General features: G+C 41.2%; 1 protein-coding gene and 1 long non-coding RNA gene across 6 annotated transcripts in view; both read left to right on the forward strand.

Moving 5' to 3' along the window:
• The window catches only part of ano5a (anoctamin 5a), a 66,605-nt gene extending 43,676 nt beyond the window's left edge, over positions 1 to 22,929 (forward strand). For 4 of the 5 annotated variants that reach the window (XM_038291273.1, XM_038291275.1, XM_038291277.1 and 1 more), the window contains 9 exons: positions 757 to 837; positions 7,033 to 7,261; positions 7,349 to 7,521; positions 7,601 to 7,698; positions 10,376 to 10,506; positions 10,710 to 10,915; positions 11,007 to 11,206; positions 18,599 to 18,704; positions 22,163 to 22,929. In XM_038291273.1, the coding sequence (XP_038147201.1) occupies positions 757 to 837; positions 7,033 to 7,261; positions 7,349 to 7,521; positions 7,601 to 7,698; positions 10,376 to 10,506; positions 10,710 to 10,915; positions 11,007 to 11,206; positions 18,599 to 18,704; positions 22,163 to 22,393 (1,455 nt within the window). In that variant the 3' untranslated portion in view covers positions 22,394 to 22,929. Of the gene's footprint in view, positions 1 to 756; positions 838 to 1,152; positions 1,228 to 7,032; positions 7,262 to 7,348; positions 7,522 to 7,600; positions 7,699 to 10,375; positions 10,507 to 10,709; positions 10,916 to 11,006; positions 11,207 to 18,598; positions 18,705 to 22,162 lie in introns of all 5 variants that reach the window. The other variant, XM_038291274.1, reaches the window with a different exon arrangement.
• On the forward strand, positions 13,431 to 14,340 carry LOC119787419. Its single transcript, XR_005281319.1, has 3 exons — positions 13,431 to 13,469; positions 13,879 to 13,958; positions 14,031 to 14,340. It is a non-coding gene; the product is annotated as an uncharacterized LOC119787419 (long non-coding RNA).
• Positions 22,930 to 23,302: the final 373 nt, after the last annotated feature.

Raw genomic sequence — 23,302 nt, forward strand, 5'->3', positions numbered from 1 at the left:
ATCTATCATCCTTCCATCCTTCCTTTCATCAATCAATCCTTCCTTCCATCCTTCCTTTCATCCATCCATCCATCCATCCTTCCATCCTTCCATCCTTCCTTTCATCCATCCTTTCATCCATCCATCCTTCCTTTCATCCATCCTTTCATCCATCCATCCATCCATCCATCCTTCCTTTCATCCATCCATCCTTCCATCCTTCCTTTCATCCATCCTTTCATCCATCCATCCATCCATCCATCCATCCATCCATCCATCCATCCATCCATCCATCCATCCATCCATCCATCCATCCATCCATCCATCCATCCATCCATCCATCCATCCATCCATCCATCCATCCATCCATCCATCCATCCATCCATCCATCCTTCCTTCCTTCCTTTCATCCATCCATCCATCCATCCTTCCATCCTTCCATCCTTCCTTTCATCCATCCATCCTTCCATCCTTCCTTTCATCCATCCTTTCATCCATCCATCCATCCATCCATCCATCCATCCATCCATCCATCCATCCATCCATCCATCCATCCATCCATCCATCCATCCATCCATCCATCCATCCATCCATCCATCCATCCATCCATCCATCCATCCATCCATCCATCCATCCATCCGGAAAGAACAGTTTTATTTTAACATTTTCTATTGAATCCTGCATATAAAATATAACCACCGTTGCATAAACTGTTGTCACCGTAAAGGTTTAAGAATAAAAAAGATAAAAAGATGGCCCTGACTTTCATTGCTTCAGGAACCAGAGGGGGTCCTGGACAGAACTGCCATGTATCTAGCAGGGAAGTTTTTTCTGTGCTGGGCTTCTGTGATCTTATGGGTAAGGGTGGAGCGCAGCGTATGACTACCTGTTGGTGAGGAGGAGCTGTGCTTGTTGTGTGGGGGAACTACAGCTATTTCTGGAAAGACTCCAAGGCTTAAGGTTCCTTCTAACACATTTGGTCTCTGTTGACACATGAGTGTCTTAAAAGCATATGTCAATATATAAACCACAGAGGCAAAAAGACATGGATGAAAAAATAAGTTCTGCCTGTGTTAAATCAGAGGCAGTTGAAGGAACCTGGCCTTTCAGAGCCCTCTTTTCAGGATGTCGCACAAATAACTGACCCAAATGCTTTGCTTGCTTCTGATTTAGGAAATGGAGCCTTACTTACCCGTAACAAGCAAGTGTGCACGCTCATGTCTGTCTGGAGCTACCGTCCTGTTGTGGGTGAGCATATCATCTTCTGATCTGATTTACAGAACTTCCATCTACCCTGATCCATCCATCTTTCTCTCCATTTTTGCATCTGGAACGCCTAAGTATTAATAAAAAAAATAAGCTTTTAAATGTGTTTTGTCAAACTAAAGGTGATCAGTCGAAGAAAAAACAAAACAATCAAGCGTTTCACAGTTGTGGCAGATTAAACCAAACGGTTTCATTCTCATTAATCCTAATTTCCTCGTGTTTCTAAACTGGTCAGACGAAACACATGGAATGAGTTGGATCTGTTCGGATGCAGCATATTTTACAGACAATCTGCTTTGATGTCAGACAGTTTTCCTGTGCAATAGAGTTGATAGGGCAACATGGGAATTACCCCAGAATCGCTTTTATGAAGAGAATAACTGCCTTTATAAAAGAAGGGGAGCTTATTCTTCATCATATATAGAAAATGATACATAGAGAACAATAAAATGATATGGAGGAACAGGGAATTAGATTGATGACTGGATCAGCCCTGACCGTGTGTTTGCTCATTAATTTTGCTTCTGCTCGTTAACTATTGCACCAAGTTTACACTAAAAGTAACAACAAAGGGTTTTATACAATGTAAAACAGGCAGGAAGACTCAGAGTTCATTTCTAAAATATCTATCAGGTGTTTAACCCAGAAGCAGCTGGTGGAGTTTTGTCCAGTGGGGGTTATAAATTCAAAATGGGCCAAAAACCAATCAAATGTAAAGGTGTAATAAGTTATCACACCAGTATAGTTATATGAATGCCAACAAGACAAAAAAACATTAAAAAAACATTTTATTAAAACAAAACATAATTTCATGTACAGGTTTACTTTCTGTGCATAAATCTTGCCGTTCTGAGGCTGTGAAGGTAAATCTGTGTTTTGCATGATCCAATATTCAATTCTATTCAGTTTATTTCTATAGCTCCAATTCACATCATGTCATCTCAGGTCACTTTCCAGTTCACCAGATCATCCAGTCAGATTGATTCAAAGTTTTCTATCTAAGGAAAACCAGCTGATTGCATCGACTCATTGACTCTTCAGCAATCCCTCACACTAAGCATGCTTGTAGCGACAGTGGAGAGGAAAAACTCCCTTTGAACAGGAAGAAACCTCCAGCAGAACCAGGCTCAGTGTGAGCCGCCATCTGCTGAGGCCCACTGGGGTTCAAGGAAATAGAAGCAGACATAGAAAAAGAAGCATAGATACAAAAGGCAACTGTCAACCAGCTCCACAGGCGGCCCCGTCCAGGAAACACACAGCCAGGCAGACGAGCTCCGAGCCAGCTCCCATGTCAGAGGATGAAGAGAGCACAACCAGTCAGTCACAGTCAGAGAAACAGGACTACACTGGAAAACAGGCCAAGCTCCAACATCTAGAAACAAAGGTGTTGATGGCAGCAGCACAGCTGATATTTCTCTCCAGGATGGAGTCACAAACCTAAAAAAAATATGTACCAGTTTAATAATGGAGGAGCTATTAGTCAGCTTTATATTTTTTTTATATATAAAAACTATTTTCTGAGAATGTGCTTATTTAAGATCAACTATGCAAATGAACATTTAGTAGACTATATTCTATTATTTTCCATGTGAATCCCAGATTGTTCGTTCTTCTTTGCCTTTTCTACAAAGTGCTTTAAATCAGTCCTAGCTGTCTTTATCCACGCTGGATCTGATCCTGATGTTTGAAAAAGGAGGCAGGGAAAGCAGGATAAAGCCTTAGCCTCGCTGCATGCAGTTAGCCTCGCTGCATGTAGTTAGCCTAGCCTTGGAGCTAAACCAGGTCCTGGAAAAGGACGTGGGGTTTTTTTTTCTCTCTTTCTCTCTCTCTCTCTACTCCCACGACTCAACCTGTCAATCATGACATTGACATTAATTTTTGCCATCAAAATATAAATTTTTTTTTTTTTATTCCAAAAAATAATAAGCTCCTGTCGTCCACTAACACTCTTGGCGTGACGTGGAGTGCCCTATAAAGGGTTAAAGTGAAACCAATGGAAACACAGATGTAAGACACTTCTAGAAAGGAAACTATATTTTCTATGGCATTTTGGAGAAACATCTGTTTCATTCAGCCTGTTAAACGTTAAACGTTGCTCTACTCCAAAAATCAGAGTAGAGTAAATTATTTTGCTTTTTTGTGTTTGAAACATACCAGATTTAGAGCTTTTAGTAGCCCTTTGCAAGGCTTTACGTAAAGTAAAAATCTACTTTCTGTTGAAAATATATTCACTAAGACTGCTGCGTTGGTCATGCTAACCGTGCTGCTGATAAAGACAAAATATTTCCCAGATTTTTTTTTATTATTTAATTAAAGTAGAAATACCCATTCTCTGACAAAGTGTGATGTTAGATCTGCTCCTAATGCAAAAGATATGACATCATTTGGTAGAAAGGTTATAAAATATGTAATATGTTCTTATTTTACAGCTAATCTAAATGATCAAGATTAAAAAACAGCAAGTCAGATCAGAGATTCGATAATGAATATAAAATTATCATCAGTGCATCTCTAGTTATGCTGTTTGCTCATAAAATTGCATTTCTCCTAACATCCATGTTGCTGCATAGATTTGTGTTTTTACCTTTTTATGAAGCTAGTTGATCTCAGTTTTCACAAATACATGTGATCCACAGATGCACAGAACAAGAGAAGTACACTTCTCTGCAGCAAACAGAAAGGGGCGGGGACGGACCACTGTCAGTCTCATACCTTATATGGAAATGGGACCATTTCATTCCGGAACTGACGGGGGCGCTAGTGACACTATTTCCTGTACCGACCGTTTCATAATAATTATAATAATAATAACGTATTTTATTTGACAACGCCTTTCAAAACACCCAAGAACACTTTCAACATTAAAAATACTAATTAAACAGTAAAGAAATGGCTACAAAACGTGATATGTCACGTGGTATGTCCCTTTTTTATTTTGAAATCTTTATTTACAATTATATTAGTAACAAACAATCTAAAATAAGCAACAATAAGGAATCATTATGGAGATGTATTTATCTATCCTTACACCCTATATATCTCTAACAAAAGTCATAAAAAATAAAATAAAATAAATATTTTGGAGACAAATGTACATTACATTAAGAGTACATTTATCCATCCATTAATTTTTATGAATTATCCTCAAGTGGGGTCATGAAGGCTGCTGACCCTGGACAGATCCCCAGTCCATCATTGATTAAGATAACAGATATAAACAAATACATGCTGGTGCTGAAGTTCAAATAATATATTTTGATGTTGTGAACGGTACTCTTAAAATAAATAAGTTAAAATCTAAAATATAATAGCCTTTGCCTTATTTAATAAGAACTAGATGGAAAAGAGGTTTGATCTGTAAAACATTTAGTCGGCAATTTTGGCCAACTTATGTATTTTTAATGTTGAAAGTGTTCTTGGGTGTTTTGAAAGGCATTGTCAAATAAAATACGTTATTATTATTCAAACTTCTTTCTTTCTTCTTCCTTTCCTCTTAACCCCGCGTCGTTAAGGCATTTATACTAGTGATTATGAAAATAGCGCCCCCTTCATTTCCGGAATGCAATAGTCCCATTTCCAAATAAGGTATGGGACTGACGGAAAGGTCCTTTTAAATTCACTGCATTTCTGTATGGATTTTTGAGGTTCCCTTGGCGTGCCTCCATACATAAATGCATTTCTTTAAACAGGATGTTGTGCCACCAGTCACAAAGCTCCCTATTATAAATAAGCCAATTACAAGAAAGCAAGATCCCACATCCTCCATATCCGCCTCGCTCTGCAAAGCCTGCTCTCCTCTCCAACTTCCTTGGAGCTCAAGGAGAGCGTGCGCTATATTATTATTAAATTAATTGGAGGAAAAACATGCGGTAATTAATTTAATATGACATAATTAAATCTCACCATCAATATCAATCACACACGTTTCTGCCCAAACATTTTCTTTTAGTTGTGGATCTTTGCATAGGAATAATCACACAAAATCTCGTCATCCAAACTCAGCATCTGGTCATCCATTCCTGCCATAAGAAGTTTCTTTTGAAGTCTTGAGATGGAAGCTGCTGTGACTGAATTTGATTAAACTTTTAAGCCTTTCAATATAAAATATTGACCAAGATGAGAAAACTGCTTCCTGGTATGTTGAAGTAACAATAGTTTGCATCCAATAATTTAAATACACAGCCTTATTTTTGGGAATATAAAAGAATTATGTTCTAATTTCTACATGCCATATTTCAATTTGACAAAGCGGATTTTCTCGACGTTTTGTGCTGTTTGGTGAGATAACAATTAAGGCTATTGACCCGGTCGGAGCTTCACAAGGGAGCTCTGTGATTGGTGGCAACTATTCCCTGTTTTAAATTAAAATGCATTTGTGTATCGAGGCACAAGGGAGTCTCAGAAAGCCACACACAAATCCAGTTATATTTATTATTTTGATCACACAACGAACATACAAATAAAAAGGAACAAAGTAAACTAACATGAACATGTCTGGGTAGCACCTTCTTTTCAGTTTTTCTGTTTATATAATGTCCGTTTTCCCTTTTTTTTCCATCTGTGGTTCTTCTAGTTTCAGTCCATCCATTGGTCCTTTGATGGCACGTTTGAGTTCCCCCATTTCCTTGTTATACATTTCTTTGCAGCTATCAACATCACTTTTACCAAATAGTTATCCTTTTCATGGATAGTATCATCTACGGTGACCCTGAAGTGCACACTGCAACTACAAATCTAAAAGCGCAACTACATTAAGGAAATCGCAACTACATAAAGCAAAGCGCAACTAGATTAAGAAAAACAAAACTACATAAAGCAAAGCGCAACTACATTAAGGAAAACACAATTACATTAACCTACCGGAAAAGGTAGGTACCAGTGGGAAACATGAGACATCGCTGATTGGACGACGGCGCCGTTTGACCCTTGAACCGGAAGTTGCGTCGTCTGAACAGTCCAGCTTCTTTTAAGTGCGTCTTCAGTGTACGCAAACTAACTGAAATTTCGTGATTAGTCTTGAGCATATCCAGTATCACCTCGTACGTATGTCCTGATTCAAAATATTCCTGGATAACGGCAGCTATGTTTGGGGCGCCGACAATATCCATGTTTTCAAAAGCCGCAGCAGGCAGAATGACTTCCGGTTCAAGGGTCAAACGGCGCCGTCGTCCAATCAGCTATGTCTCATGTTTCCCACTGGTACCTACCTTTTCCGGTAGGTTAATGTAGTTGTGTTTTCCTTAATGTAGTTGCGCTTTGCTTTATGTAGTTGCAATTTCCTTAATGTAGTTCCGCTTTAGATTTGTAGTTGCAGTTTGCACTTCAGGGCCACCGTAATCATCACCAAAATTGCACAAATAGAGAATTTCAGGTTTCATTGGAATTACATACCCTAATACTTCACATAATACACTGTAAACCATTTCCCAGAACTCCAAAAGTTTTGAACACTTCCAAAAAACATGGGAATGGTTGACATCTATCTATCCCCGCACTCTCTCCAAATTCCAGTGATGTTTAAAGAGCACCGGTACTTTGTAATTTAATTTAGAAGTGTTAATGGACCAGAAATACATTGGTGAATCCTTTTCTGCCCATGTGTGGATCTTGTGTGCTTGTGTGAATCGTGCTATGCATGTGTGGATCTTGTACTGTGCGTGTGTGGATCACGTTTATTTGTGAAAATTGAGACTGATCTAGTTCCATACATTTTTGATGCAGTTTTTTATTTTCTCAGTGTTTTTGTTTGGTGCCGTCTTTCATGTTTTTGTCTTTTCTGTCCTAAAGATCTCATTGATCATTGCCTGCATCATTGGCGTAATAGCTTACCGCTTGGCGGTGTACGCGGCCTTCGCTAGCATCATGAAGGACAGCCCCACCAATCACCTGGAGGTGGTCGGCCCCTACATTACTCCCCAGCTGGCCACCTCTGTCACAGCCTCTTGCATCAACTTTGTCATCATCATGATCCTCAATCTTATGTATGAGAGAGTGGCTGTTTGGATCACTGACATGGGTGAGGGGCCAAAGCTTTAGAACTTTACTCAATCTCCATGGTATAAAAAAATCTACATGGAACTCTGTATTTTGTTATCATTTACAGAAATCCCAAAGACCCACTTGGAGTATGAGAACAAGTTGACGGTGAAGATGTTCCTCTTCCAGTTTGTTAACTACTACTCTTCCTGCTTCTACGTGGCTTTCTTTAAGGGCAAGTTTGTGGGCTATCCTGGAAAATATGCCTACATGTTTGGAAGCACCCTAAGAAACGAAGAGGTAACGTTTAACTTTGCTGCGTGTGTTTTGGGCAGAGTTGGATTATCTTCCATGGTTTTCTTGATCTGTGTGTTTCCAGTGTGACCCCGGCGGCTGTCTGATTGAGCTAACAACACAGCTGGTGATAGTCATGACTGGGAAACAGGTGTGGGGCAACATTCAGGAAGCTCTGCTGCCGTGAGTATGGAAACTTTAGAGAATCGCATTATTTGCAAATGCAATTTGGCTTAACAGACCCTAAAAAGACAGACATTCGTTAATCAAGCTAATTAGATTAACCCTTGTTTAGGAGGCTTGGACTTTAGTTCAGAAAAATCATTTACCGCCAATCAGACATGGGCAATGTGGAGTCAACAAGTCATCTCCATGTCATGTATTTGTTCTACCCTGCCACTGAAGCAGGTGAGTCCAATCTTCACCGTGAATTAACCTGTGCAGATTGGACTCACCTGGTTAATTGGCTGGCTAGATTAAATACATGACATGGAGATGACTTGTTGACTCCACATTACCCATGTCTGCCGCCAATTCACATCATGTCATCTCAGGTCGCTTTCCAGTTCACCAGATCATCCAGTCAGATTGATTCAGACCAGCTGATTGCATCGACTCATTGACTCTTCAGCAATCCCTCACACTAAGCATGCTTGTAGCGACAGTGGAGAGGAAAAACTCCCTTTGAACAGGAAGAAACCCCCAGCAAAATCAGAATCAGACGTACTTTACTAATCCCAGAGGGAAACTACTTAAAAACAGTGCGTCCCGGTGTGAGCGGCATGATTAAAAACACGAAAAAAAGCACAAAAACTCTCTGAAAAAAAAACCTCGTTATAGAGGACAATACTTACCGTGAAAAAACAAGAGCAATCAAAAAAGGATAAAAGTAAGAAAGTTAAAAAGTAAACTGAAGCGTTGTGACTGCAGCATGCTGCCTTTCGCTCATGCACACTTTTTCGAACCAGGCTCAGTGTGAGCGGCCATCTGCTGAGGCCGACGGGTTCAAGGAGACAGAAGCAGACATAGAAAAAGAAGCATAGATACAAAAGGCAATTTCTTAATATAACTGTTGAGCCTTGAGTATTGAGAAGAAGCATTATAATAAGAATAATAATGAATTTTATTTATAACGCACTTTACATTTGACTTCAAATCTCAAAGTGCTACAAAGTGCTACATTTAAAAAAAGGGAAAATTAAAACAAGTTTAAAAGACCATAACATTAAAAACAGAGTAAAAAGACAATCATTAAAATCAATACATTAAAAGGCACACGTAGCCTATTAAAAAAATAGGCTACGTGTGCCTACAAAATGCCTACGTAAAGTAGGCATTTCTAAAAAGGAAAGTTTTAAATCCTTTCTTAAAACAATCCACCGTCTGTGGGGCCCTAAGGTGGTCTGGGAGGGCATTACACAGACGGGGAGCTGCGGCTTCGAAGGCCCTGTCGCCCATTGTTTTTAGCCGTGTCCTGGGTGGGGCCAGACGGTGCTGTTGGCCTGACCGGGTCCGGGAAGAGGTGTGTGGTGTGAGCAGTTCAGTGAGATAGGTGGGGGCCGCACTGTGCACACAATGATGGGTGTGCAGAAGAATCTTGTACTCTATACGGGCGTGGATAGGGAGCCAGTGTAAAGTGTGAAGGATGGGAGTGATGTGCATTATACCCTTTGCTGAAGTTAGGAAATATTACGTTGCCAGGTCTATTGACATCATCTGATTTGTTTTAATGTTCCTGCAAAGAAAAGCACAGATGGTCTAACCAATTTTAATGATGAAGTTATTCTTATTTACTGATTTACCTAAGAAATGTGACAAAATAATATTCTAAAAATAAATATTTAATTGTATTGGTTTGGTAATTCACTTTATCATTTTGCAAGAACAGTAAACGTTCAACCGACCAATGGTAGGGAAAAAGATTATGTTCTCATTGTCCAGCAGGAATTAGGACCTCAATGTTATAGTCATGATATAGTAAATATACCATATAGTTATAGTTTACTATACCATGGTCATAATAAACTATAACCACCATGTTACTGGGCTTGATAAGCCAGCAAACTGTTCTGACCTTAACTCCACGGAGAATCTATAGAGTGATGTCAAAAGGAAGATGAGAGACACCAGAACCAAAGATGCAGATGAGCTGAGGGGCTTTTATTAAAGCAGCCTGGTAGAAAATCAGATGTCAGTCTACTTCTTATCTGAAAGCTATACTGTCAGGGTTGGGCTGAGGTGTTGAGGACCCAAATGCCGAGGTGAGGAGGCAGAGGTGAGTTCCTGTAGATTTAATGAAATATCCGAGACAAAATCCAAAAACCAAAGTACAAAAAACAAGGAACCAAAGACCAGACTACTTTGGGGGAAAACTCACAGGTGGAGCCAGGGAAAGATGAGGAACCAGCACCGAGGAACTGTGCAGGGAGAGTATATATAGGAGCCAGAACAAAGGCAGGACTAACGAGCTGATTGGGAGCAGGTGTGAGGAGAGGAGTCTAGAAAGGAGCTAGGGAAAAGGAGACCAACACAAGAGGGCAACAGAGGGCTATCAAGCAATACCCAAGAAGTCAAATGCATCCAGAAAATACCACAAAATAGCAATTAAACCAATAAAACTAGAAAACAAAGAAAAACATGGATCAAACTGAAAACTCAAAAGAAAACTTAAACACAACTAAAACCGTGACATAAACATATGTCTAATGTTCCATTAGAGTTAAACACGACCTCATCATGGCAGCTATGGAAATGTTGAAACCAAAGGTATCTTTGGGGTTTGTATATTTTTTTTCAGTTTGTGTTGCTCCTGTCATTAGTTCCCTTAAAGCTCTCTACTGCCCTCTTGTGTCCTGATTAGATGGGTGATGAACTGGTGGGGCAGCAGGAAGGCACGGAGCCATCCAGAGAGCCTGTACAGTCGCTGGGAGCAGGACCATGACCTGCAGAGCTTTGGACAGCTGGGCCTCTTCTATGAGTACCTGGAAATGGGTAGGAATCAGAGACTGAGACTGGGGGGGTCTAAAGGGGGCCATTTTGTTGTAGCCAAATTTACTTTGTAATGTATTAAACTATATAATATAGCTTTGGTTATAATATGATGATAATTTTAAACTAAATCATGAGGAGAAGTGTTGAAGTGCATGAATCCTCCAGGGGGTGCTGTTTCTTAGCTCTGCCTCTGTCTCTCACAGTGATCCAGTTTGGTTTCATCACACTCTTCGTGGCTTCCTTCCCTTTGGCCCCCCTCTTGGCTCTTCTCAATAACATTATTGAAGTCCGAGTGGACGCCTGGAAGCTCACCACACAGTTCAGGCGTCCTGTGGCAGCCAAGGCTCACAGCATCGGAGCCTGGGAGGAAATTCTCAACGGGATGGCCGTACTGTCTGTAGTCACTAATGTGCGTTTTTAGCAGGACTTCCTCTCAGGCCGTTTGGGTTGATTTATATTCACTTAACCAACCGTTAATATAAACAATGCTCTGCCCTCAGGCTTTCATCGTGGCCTTCACCTCTGATATGATGCCTCGGCTGGTGTACATGTATGCTTACCAGCCGCAGGGCGAGATGAACATGAAAGGGTACATAAACAACAGCCTGTCTGTGTTTAACATCTCTGAGATCCCAGATCGCAGCAGGCCTGAGGAGGGAGAGAACCCGGCATGGTTTAACAGCTCCATCACTACTTGCAGGTAAAAACACTCAAAAGGAAGAATAGAGGATGTCATATTATACCCTGCTTAGCTGAGCTTTCTATACTCTAGGCCAGGCCTAGCCTTGAGTCTAAATAGTTGTATCTGTGACTTATGAGCTTGCTTACGCCGTTCATGAATGCAGCGACATCCTTGTTTCAATCACTGATCTCTATTTATTCACTGCATTGCTGATTGTCCGTTGGTAGTACAGGGTTGAAGTGAAGGCACCGGCCGCCATATTGGTACTCCCTAGTTAGAACGGTCAGAATGTAAACAATCCGTGCGCTGCAGCATCGAACAACGATGATGTCTCATTTTCAGAGGAACTAAAGACTTTTAAAGTAAAGATAAATTCATCACTTTGACACAGTAGTAGATCATCAGTAGATTAACTTAAACTTAGAATAAAAAATATAGTCACATCACATTGCAGAGTCATTATGAAGTCAAACAAGTCTATAAATCAAGTAATATAACATATTATACAAGTAAATAACAATAAAATTAATGTGCTAACGGAGCAGAATAATATTACAGATGAGCCAAAAGTGATAAACTAATGATGAACATGTAATATTAATGTATTTATTACCTTGTTACGGTAATTACATCTTACATGTCTAATAATGCATGCTACATAAGAGAAACACAACAAACACTACAGAAACGACAGGGACATCTATTTAATAATGTATTACTAGATGGAGTTTTAATAGTGAATTACTTTCTATTTACTCTTTCTATTTTCTTCCTGTCAGCTCTAAGCACCTAAAACATCATAAATACATACAGGGAAAGAAAAAGGCACAGAGACAATTAATTTTACTCGCAATTTATTGAAATCAGTCTCAGTAAACCTGTCCTCTAAATCTCAGGGTTCAGTCAAAGTTTAAGTTGTTGTAGCTGTTGACCATTGTAATTCCCCCCAGGTACAAGTGGCTTTCTCTACCGATGGATTTATTGAATCTTGCTTGTTCAGACTCATAAACCACATAAAAGGCACAAACAATACAATAATTAGCTTACAAAAAATAAAGACAATTGACAAATATGACGACTGCCACAAATAAACAGACTTAATACCTCGTTGGCTGAGTACCAGAATAGAGTGGAATTATTCTTGGTTTTCTTCTTTCTTGGTTTACTTAAACTTTGTGACCGACCTGTGACCGACACATGCGTCAACTCTCTCGGGAGATTGCTTCTTCTTATGAAAACTAACCTCTACTCTGCATACAAAGCCCCTCCATGCGCCACCTGGTGGCGCATATCCACAACAGCAATGAAATACACACAAAAACAGGCATATATGAAAAAGTGGCAGCAACAACCATAGTGGAGCAGGTTTAGTGCAGCTCGTAAATCAACCACAACCTCCCCAAAAGCAAGTCCACAAATCACAGTATACTTTAGAAAAGGTGGCTATGATCCCATCAACAAAGCCCACAGCTTTATGCATTATAACATTACACAGATACATTTATATATAATTGTCTTCCAGTCAGTCTGAGATAGCCAGACTAATGTTAGGCTACAGACTATACTACAGATGGATTTATTGGTTAGTTCATCCACTGACTGGGAAATTACCTTTTGAACGTCGTCCCACAGATGGTAAACTGCTTGTTTTTGCAGCCAAATGCTGCACAGGGAGGCATTTTTACTGAGTGTCTCCGTGGGAGTGGGGGAGTACCAGCATGGTAGACGGTGGCTTTACTTTATTTTTGGGGCAATCAGCGATCCAGTGAATAAATAGAGATCAGTGGTTCCAACCCAGATTAATGCCTTTACTTAGGATCACGAACGGTAAAGGTTACAGTTAGAAGTTGCAATTAGCTTACAGTTAGCATCAGCACACAGAACAGCATGTTAACCCTTTGAAACCGAACGTGTCGCCCGCGACACATTTCACAAGCCAACTTCAACTTACCGTAACTCTGCGACGGTTTGCGCTATCAGAAAAATTCAAACTGTCTTTGAAAGAAAATAAATTGCACTTTCAGACATGCATAGTGTTATTACGGTAATTGACTTCCCGCCGCTCCAGGAAGCCCGCGAATGCTAGTCTGTGTCTCCCTCTGCTGCACGGACGAAGAGTGCAGAGTGAGGAGGAAAAGATGAGCGACAGAGCGGAGAGTCAGAGTGAAGCGCATGATAATATGACTAACAAACGTCCTTCAAGAGATAAAAAGAAACCGAGGAGGTTCCTGGATGGTTTTGTGTTTGAAAAAGGAGATCCAGTTTTTTCTTCTGAAGAAAGGTAATGTTTGATCATTGAATAACATTTTGAATTTTATTTCTGAATGAATGGGGCTTGTTACTTCATGGATAATAGCTTTTACTTGGTACACATAATTGGATGTATTTATAGATTTATTTTCAATTTTATTTTGTTTTTGGAATAGTTTAGAGAGTATAAAAAAATAAATAAATAAAAAAAGAGTATAAGTTATTATAATATTCATCAATATTTACTTTGTGTAAAAGTGCCCTTTTGCTCACTATATATGACACTCCTAAGTACAGCACCACACTCTTCATGTATTCATGTGTAGCTTACTATGACTTTTTTTATTGCTTAGTGTGGATTTGAGACCAACTTTATTTATTTACTACTATAAATAAAAGCTGTCATTGCTGTGACAAACTTGTATATTTACTGTTTTTAGAACATTTTCTGATGAAGAGCAGCTGGCTCCAAGGGGGCGAAGTAGAAGAGACAGAATTCCTTCTGGAGGGTCTGCTGGAGGTCCTTCTGGAGGGTCTGCTGGAGGTCCTTCTGGAGGGTCTGCTGGAGGTCCTTCTGGAGGGTCTGCTGGAGGTCCTTCTGGAGGGTCTGCTGGAGGTCCTTCTGGAGGGTCTGCTGGGGTCCATGCTGGGAGTATGAGGCACCGCAGCCGTTCCCCACATCATCCAAGGTGGAAGACCCATGAAGAGCCTGATGAGAAAGGCTTTCAACCCCTAAGGTTCTTCCCCAAAAGAATCCCTGGTGTTCAACCCCCTCTAAATGTAGGAAATCCACAACCAGGTGAAATTTTTGAGTACTTTTTTGACAATGAAGTCCTCACATTAGTTTGTGATTTTACAAACAAGGGGGCAGCCAGGAACCTGGAGAAAGGGAGGAAGTTCTCCTGGACTGAAATAAGTCCAGGGGAACTGAAGAAATTTATAGGCATGCTGCTCTACATGTCAATCAGCCGCCTGCCAAAAATCAGAGATTTTTGGCGGACTGGAAGTATTTTCAGTCTTCAAACACCAGCTACCATCATGTCCAGAGACCGGTTCTTGGCCATTTTGGCCAATGTTAGAATGAGTGACCCAGAGGAGGATCAGCAAAATGATAAACTAAAGGGCACAGAAACATATGACCCTCTCCACCGGGTCAGGCCACTGATGGAGATGATTGGGACAAGGTGCTGTGCCTTATACCACCCAAGGCAGCACCTTGCAGTAGATGAGAGGATGGTTTCGACCAAAGCCAGGCTCAGCATCAAACAGTATATGAAAGCCAAGCCAACAAAGTGGGGCCTGAAATTTTTTGTATTGGCTGATAAAAATGGCTACACGGTGGATTTCCAGCTGTACACTGGAAAATCTAACGTGTCATCGGGAAAGGGGCTGTCGTTCGATGTTGTGACCACCTTAGTGAAAAAAGAGTACCTGGGCTCTGGGTACATTGTCTACACTGACAACTTTTACACCAGTCCTGTCCTGTTCAAACATCTGAGGCAGCAGGGATTTGGCGCTTGCGGGACATACAGGCAGGGAAGAGTTGGTGTCCCCACCACCACTGAAAATGCCCTCACCAAAAAGTCCCCACGAGGCAGCATCCGGTGGATCAGGGATGGGGAGCTTCTTTTTGTAAAATGGATGGACACCAGGGAGGTCTCGATGTGTTCCACCATCCACCCTGTTTACACTGGAGACTCTGTTCAGCGCTGGCAGAAGTCACCTGATGGGAAAGTACAGGTCGCTGTCCCCAGGCCCACTGCTGTGACAGAATACAATAAATACATGGGAGGGGTGGACACATCGGACCAAATGATTGGGACACATTCTATCCACCGCAAAACAAAAAGGTGGGTCACCACTGTGTTCCAACATTTGGTCGACATCGCTGTGACAAACTCCTTTGTTATTCACAAGGATCAGTGTTGTGCAATGAGAAGCAAGCAGAAGACCCGACAAAGTTTCCAGGAGGAGCTGGCAGCACACCTCCTAGGTGTTCCTCTTTATGACGAGCCACAAAAAGAAGCTGGGAAAAAACATCTACCAGTCCCATGCAGCAGCAACAAGCAGGCAAAGTCTGAGAGAGCAAGCATGGGGAGACGGCGCTGCAAGCTTTGTCAGAGAAGCACAGCCTGGAGTTGTGAGCTCTGTAATGTGGGCTTGTGCCTTCAGGTGGACAGAAATTGCTTCTGGGAATACCACCAAGGCCCAGGAAAATAAGGAGAAATGCAGAGAGGGGAAAATCGCCTGTAAATAGTTTTAATTGTTAGTCTGTTTCTTATTTGTAAAAATAATTGAGAATGAAAAAAATATTGTAAATATGTTCTATAGTGTTGAAATTGTCAATTTGTGATGCAAAATCTGTACTTCATGTTCAAATGCAGTGTTTTATTTGCATAAAATCTCCAAAATCTAATTTCGATTTTTGTTTTTTCTTGATATCAAACAGTTTTAATAGTGGTTTAGTATCAAGAATAATGTAAAATAATGCATTTATTGAAAGCTCTAAATGATTCTGGAAAAATGTGCTGAAGCACTTGGCCACAGGACTTTTTCTTCCTACTTTTTACTTTAAACAAGTAAAAAAAATGCCAGGCGGACTTTTGAGTGACAGGCCTAAAAGGGTTAAAGAAGATGCAGAGTTAAAAATGTCTCAGTATTAACAAACTGGCACATGTGATCGGCAAGGACATGATCCACACATGCACAGCAAATCTTGTCTTATGAATCCAGCGTGCTGGTTTGAATCATCATGTGCATGTTTGGGTCTGGTACTGTAGATCTAGTAGCTCAAACTTCCCAAAGATATGAAGTCTTTTAGTGAAGGAGCAGCGATGCCATGGAGGATCTTATACATCAGACACAGATTTATATGGATTACCAGATTTTCCAAAGCTGAAAAATGTGTGCTTTATGAGGAAATGACAGTGAGGGAATCGTCTGCCTTTCTTATCGTGGTTCTTTAGAGAACTGTTTACGGGTTTTCATCCTTAAGTTACCCTAACCAGAGCGGAGGATGTGGGATCTGGGGATAGTCATCCCAAGTGGATTACTATCTTGTGATTGGCTTATATAGGGAGCTCTGTGATTGGTGGCAAACATCCCCTGTTTAAAAAAATGCATTTGTGTATCGAGGCACGTCAAGGAAGCCTCCAACATCCACACACAAATGCAGTGAAGATTAAAAAGAGCATTGGTACTTTGTAATTTCATTTATAATTGTTTATGGACCAGAAATGCTTTTTGGAATCTTTTTTCTGTGTTTGGATCTTGCATGCTTGCATTAATCCTTTGTCCTTTGTGTGTGTGGATTTTTTGGTGCTTGTGGAATCGTGCTGTGTGTGTGTGTGGATCTTATCCTGTGCATGTATGAATCTCATATGTGTATTTGTGATAACTGAGACCGATCCAGGTCCATAGCTTTGCAATATGCAATAAAATGTATCTCCAAGTTTACCAGAAAGTTTAAGAAATAAATATGCTACGCTATATTTAAAATTCAGCATATCCATATTTTTCTGGAAGGATGGATGGAATAGAAATTTTACATTCTAGGGTTGCATGATATATCGATTTTGATATTGGAATTCATTACTTTTTTATACATTAATGTTTTTGGGTCCTATATTCTGTATTTAATGCAATAAAAGGCGTCTCTCTAAATATCTATAAATTTAAATATCAGTGTATTATGGTTCTCTTGTATTCTTAGTATTCAGTAAATGGATGTTTGAGCTCATTTTTGAAAAATACAAAAACCTAATGAAAGCGTTTGGGTGGAGTAACTATAGGTCCATCAGCCCCCACCCTCAGAGCGCCTCCACCCTCAGTGCGCCCCCACCCTTAGAGCGCCCCCACCCTCAGAGCGCCCCCACCCCCAGAGCGCCTCCACCCTCAGTGCACCCCCACCCTTAGAGCGCCCCCACCCTCAGAGCGCCCCCACCCTCAGAGCGCCTCCACCCTCAGTGCGCCCCCACCCTTAGAGCGCCCCCCACCCTCAGAGCGCCCCCACCCCCAGAGCGCCTCCACCCTCAGTGCGCCCCCACCCTTAGAGCGCCCCCACCCTCAGAGCGCCCCCACCCTTAGAGCGCCCCCACCCTCAGAGCGCCCCCACCCTTAGAGCGCCTCCACCCTCAGAGCGCCCCCACCCTTAGAGCGCCCCCACCCTCAGAGCGCCCCCACCCTTAGAGCGCCCCCACCCTCAGAGCGCCTCCACCCTCAGTGCGCCCCCACCCTCAGAGCGCCCCCACCCTTAGAGCGCCCCACCCTCAGAGCGCCTCCACCCTCAGAGCGCCTCCACCCTCAGAGCGCCCCCACCCTCAGAGCGCCCCCACCCTTAGAGCGCCTCCACCCTCAGAGCGCCCCCACCCTCAGTGCGCCCCCACCCTTAGAGCGCCCCCACCCTTAGAGCGCCCCCACCCTCAGAGCGCCTCCACCCTCAGTGCGCCCCCACCCTCAGTGCGCCCCCACCCTTAGAGCGCCCCTACCCTTAGAGCGCCTCCACCCTTAGAGCGCCCCCACCCTTAGAGCGCCCCCACCCTTAGAGCGCCCCCACCCTCAGAGCGCCTCCACCCTTAGAGCGCCTCCACCCTCAGAGCGCCCCCACCCTTAGAGCGCCCCCACCCTTAGAGCGCCCCCACCCTCAGAGCGCCTCCACCCTCAGAGCGCCTCCACCCTCAGTGCGCCCCCACCCTCAGAGCGCCCCCACCCTTAGAGCGCCCCACCCTCAGAGCGCCTCCACCCTCAGAGCGCCTCCACCCTCAGAGCGCCCCCACCCTCAGAGCGCCCCCACCCTTAGAGCGCCTCCACCCTCAGAGCGCCCCCCACCCTCAGTGCGCCCCCACCCTTAGAGCGCCCCCACCCTTAGAGCGCCCCCACCCTCAGAGCGCCTCCACCCTCAGTGCGCCCCCACCCTCAGTGCGCCCCCATCCTTAGAGCGCCCCCACCCTTAGAGCGCCTCCACCCTTAGAGCGCCCCCACCCTTAGAGCGCCCCCACCCTTAGAGCGCCCCCACCAGCTTTCATCACAAAGTTACACCCTTGCTGTAGAGTAACCTCTCTAATAAATAACATAGTTTTATACTTTTTATAAACTTCAAGTGAAGCATTGATGTTAATCAGCATAAAAGTTCTAACTTGTGAATATTTTTTTTCCATGCAGGTATCGTGATTATCGTTACCCTCCTGGACATGAGAAGGAGTATTCCCACACCATGCAGTTCTGGCATATTTTGGCTGCCAAGCTCGCTTTCATCATTATCATGGAGGTAAAGGAAACAGGTTCACCACTGTTCACCACTGTTCACTACTACAGGATTCCCGCTGGTCCTTAAAAAGTCTTAAAAGGCATTGAATTCTTCAAAATAAAACTAAGGCCTTAATTGGTATTAAAATTTCTTAAATCAGTCTTCCGTATGTCTTAATTTTTAAAACATCATAAATAGGATTATTTTTATTACGATTTATTTTTGTAATCTAAATAAAACGTTAAAATATAGGGATGCACGATATAATGGGCCCCCTATCGGTATCGGCCTTAAAACTGAATATCGGACATTGGCCACCCCACCGATATTTAACCCGATATTTGATCAGCTTCTGAGTTTTTAAAGTCTAAAAAAAAATAAAAATAAGTACTACTTCTTCTTCTTCCTCAAAAACTTATTTTTTACAGACTTAAAAACTTCTAAAGACGAGGGAAGAAATATTGATCCATTAAAATATCCCAATATCTTCATATGCTGATATATTGCCATTTAAAAACACCATATCAATCTCTTTTACTAATGAAATATTGCTATATGTCATCGTTATGCTACGAAATCCCCCGAAAATTCACCAATGTTGCCATATTTTTATATGTTGATATATTGACGCGGTATCGATCTATTTTACTAACAAAATCTCACAAGAATTTGCAAAATATCACGAGAGTTTGTAACAGAACGATGAAATTTCACCAGATTTTGAAAGTAAAATAGATCGATACCGCGTTTTTAAAAATCTATTTGATATCAGCATATGAAAATATATTTGAGTATATTATTTTTCAAAGTGTCAGAAATGGATAACAAAACTGCTATTTTCAATGACTACTTATTTTTGTCCAGCTTTAACATCGGTATCGATATCGGTTATCGGCTACATGAGTTTTAAAATATCGGCATATCGGATATCGGCCAAAATCCCAATATCCTGCATCCCTAGTTTTTTTTATTAAAAAATAACAGCTCTCCATTATTGGTTGCGTCCCGATAGCGGAACCAATAAAGCGTTGTTGCGGCCGGGACATTTGGGTGATGCACCATTAACTTTTTATCTGGAAAATCTGAGCAAGTGTAAATGTAACCAACATTGTCTCCAGCCAAGAGTTTCCTCCATGGCTAAAACCAGGGAACATACATGAGGCTCAGTGGATTTATGCAAGAAGTCATTCAAGCTCAGAACGATGGGAATTAAGGCAGTGGAGACGCACATGCGAAGCACGAAACATAAAGCGTCAAAATGGAGTTAGAGAGAAACAGGCGGTATTTCTCAGTTTAGTTCCACCCTTGTCTCTGCAACGCCTCCACTTATCACCAAATCAAACATACTAAGAAAACCATACAAAGAAAAATAGCTGCTAAAAAGACTTAGCACTGGTTATGTTGGGGCTTTAAAACTGATTAGTTTTGTTCCCTGCTAAAACAAAGTTTGTGAATTCAGTTAAATAATTGTTCAAATATATCTGTCATTTGTGTGTTTTTAGCTTTCTTCAACATTTGAAACATTAGTGCAGTGGTTTATGTTAAAATAAACCTTTGGGTTAAGTTGTTGCAAGCAGGTTTTTCTTGTGTTTCTTGTGAATTTGGTCTTAAATTTTTATTTCTAGTGGCATTAAAAAGTCTTAAAAAGTCTTGAATTTAACTCGCCTTATGCTGTAGGAACCCTGGTGTAGTCATCTTGACCCATAAAGGACTCTTATCTCTCTGGTTTTATAACATTGATCCCAGTCTGAACATTTACATGTCTTATCCTCACCAGTGCCTGTGTCTCTGCTCACTGGTCAGATTTATTTCCAGTTAAATCCTAATTATAATGCAATACAGTCTAAACAGGTTAATGGCAGCAATACGCCCACTAATGACTTCCATCATTATCTTCATCTCTTTATAATTCTAATCGCACTTCCTCTGCTGGATGTTGCAGCACCCCCTAGTTGCGATAGGGAGATTTTTTTTTTAAATGCATTGACGTGTATTTGGATTTTAATTTAATTATTTTGAGGCCTAATCAACACAAGTTCAGCCTAGTGATCTTGTGTTGATTGTGTAATGGATGTGGGAACTGTTCAATAACATTTAAATAGTGTAATGATGGAATTATTTCCTTGTGGTTTCGGTAAAAGTATTTGGAGCTAATAGAGTCACGTGTGACATAAACAGGGACTCAGGTTCATTCCAGCTGACCTGATCTACGCTGTTATAGTTTTCTATTCAGTTTATTTCTATAGCTCCAATTCACATCATGTCATCTCAGGTCACTTTCCAGTTCACCAGATCATCCAGTCAGATTGATTCAAAGTTTTCTATCTAAGGAAAACCAGCTGATTGCATCGACTCATTGACTCTTCAGCAATCCCTCACACTAAGCATGCTTGTAGCGACAGTGGAGAGGAAAAACTCCCTTTGAACAGGAAGAAACGTCTAAATAGGCCTATAGGCTCACAGGTCCTTTGTCCAAAAAAAACAAAAAATATTTCCTCAGCACCCCCTGTTCAAAAGTACTTCCAGCGGCTCTGCTCTGCTGTGAATTCATTTTGAATTTTTGCCTGAAAATGTATTTACCGTAAATCCTCTAATATAGGCCCGGGCCTTTATTTCACTCAAGTGCATCTTGGTCCAGGCCTTTATTGGAAGGAGGCCAGAATTAGAGACAGGCCTCTATTGCTATTTGAGCAAAACAGACTACCAGTGGAATGAATAAAAATGAGATTTTGTGTCTATTTGAACCTATAAAACACTAGGTTCATTTACTGAAAAAGTACAGTTACCATAACGGTATACAGAAATTTAACAACAAATAGCCTACCTGTAATTCAGGCTAAATTCCAGTGGAAAAAAACGTCGCAAACATACCAGTAGTGCAACTAGTGCAATGTAAACACTTAACCATACATGGTGATAATTAGGCTGTTTTATAACAAAAAGCAACTTACAGGTTTAGACACCTCCTCGCTCACTCAAATTGCCTTGCTTGGTGTAAAGTAAAAAAAAAAAATCCTCCAACTCTGTTTAATCCTCCTCCTCAGTTTCCTCCTCCTCAGTTTCCTCCTCCTCTTCATCTCTCCCTTTAATCTCCTCATCACTCGCGCTGCTCCTCCTGTTCTGCTGCGTGTCTGTTCTCTTCCTCGCGCAGACGGGCAGCAGTCAGGGCTGTGGTACTTGTATGTTACTACCACAAGTATAATGTTGAGGTATGCCCAGAAAAAACGTTTATAGCCCCGGCCTGTATAAGAGACCGGCCATTATTTACCTCCTCTGACAGCGAGACCGGCCATTATTTACCTCCGCCATCAGCGAGACAGGCCATTATTAGAGACCCGGCCACTAATGGAATACAGGCCAATATTAGAGGATTTACGGTATTTGATGAAGGCCTTTAGATAAACTGCACAAATATGCAGATGTTTTCTTATTATCTTAAGTTTCCATGGCAGCAATTCTTTTGCCTTCTTTCTTCACAGCATGTTGTTTTCCTGGTCAAGTATTTCGTGGCTTGGCTGATTCCGGACGTTCCCTCTGATGTGAAGGCTCGGGTCAAGAGGGAACGTTTCCTAGTGCAAGAGTATCTTCACAACTACGAAGTGGAGAAGCTGAAAATGCAGCTCAGCCAACAAGGCACCAAGGAATGCACCTGTTCTCCAATGATCTACCCGACTTTGCCCAAACATGAGGTGCTGTCAGAGGTCCTCTAGCGTAGCTAGCAGCTGATCAATCAGCAAAGCAGATTTCAACTCTATTCTAATACCAAAAATATCAAGTATCTGTTATTTAATGGGAAACCTACAGAGAACATTAGACTATTATCCTCCTCTATTCACCTGCTGACTGCAGATTCATCCGTTTCAAAGACCAAATCTCTGCATGCTGACACTTTGAGACACTTGAATTTAAATCTCTCTCATATTTATGTCTATTTGTATCATTAAAATAGAAGTGACAAAAAAATCAAGTTGTTCTGTTGTTTAAACCAGAAGCTGCGCTGCGTCCTTCAGAGACGGCTCACTATTGCGTTAATGTAGGGCTATTTATTTAAAGTGCCACTAAATACTTGCCTTATCGCGTGATTATTTTACCGATTATTTGAGACGATGTGAGGATTATGTGTTTTATCAGATTATATTTAGCTTTACTTTCTACAACGGAGTATTCGGGCCAGGATAGAGATTTTTTTTCTCTTATGAGAATAAAGTTGTAACATTACGAGAATAAAGTTGTAACATTACGAGAATAAAGTCATAATATATTCAGAATAAAGTCGTAACATCACGAGAATAAAGTCGTAACATCATGAGAATAAAGTTGTAACATTACGAGAATAAAGTTGTAACATTTCTAGAATAAAGTTGTAATATTACCTGAATAATGTCGTAATATTACCAAAGTCCTAAAATGATGAGAATAAAGTCGTAACATTACGAGAATAAAGTCGTAAAATTACGAGAATAAAGTCGTAAAATTACGAGAATAAAGTCGTAAAAGTATGAGAATAAAGTCGTAAAAGTATGAGAATAAAGTTGTAACATTACGAGAATAAAGTCGTAAAATTACGAGAATAAAGTCGTAAAATTACGAGAATAAAGTCGTAAAATTACGAGAATAAA

This window comes from Cyprinodon tularosa, unplaced genomic scaffold (assembly GCF_016077235.1).
Source record: "Cyprinodon tularosa strain WSP-4 unplaced genomic scaffold, ASM1607723v1 ctg298, whole genome shotgun sequence".
Taxonomy (NCBI): domain Eukaryota; kingdom Metazoa; phylum Chordata; class Actinopteri; order Cyprinodontiformes; family Cyprinodontidae; genus Cyprinodon; species Cyprinodon tularosa.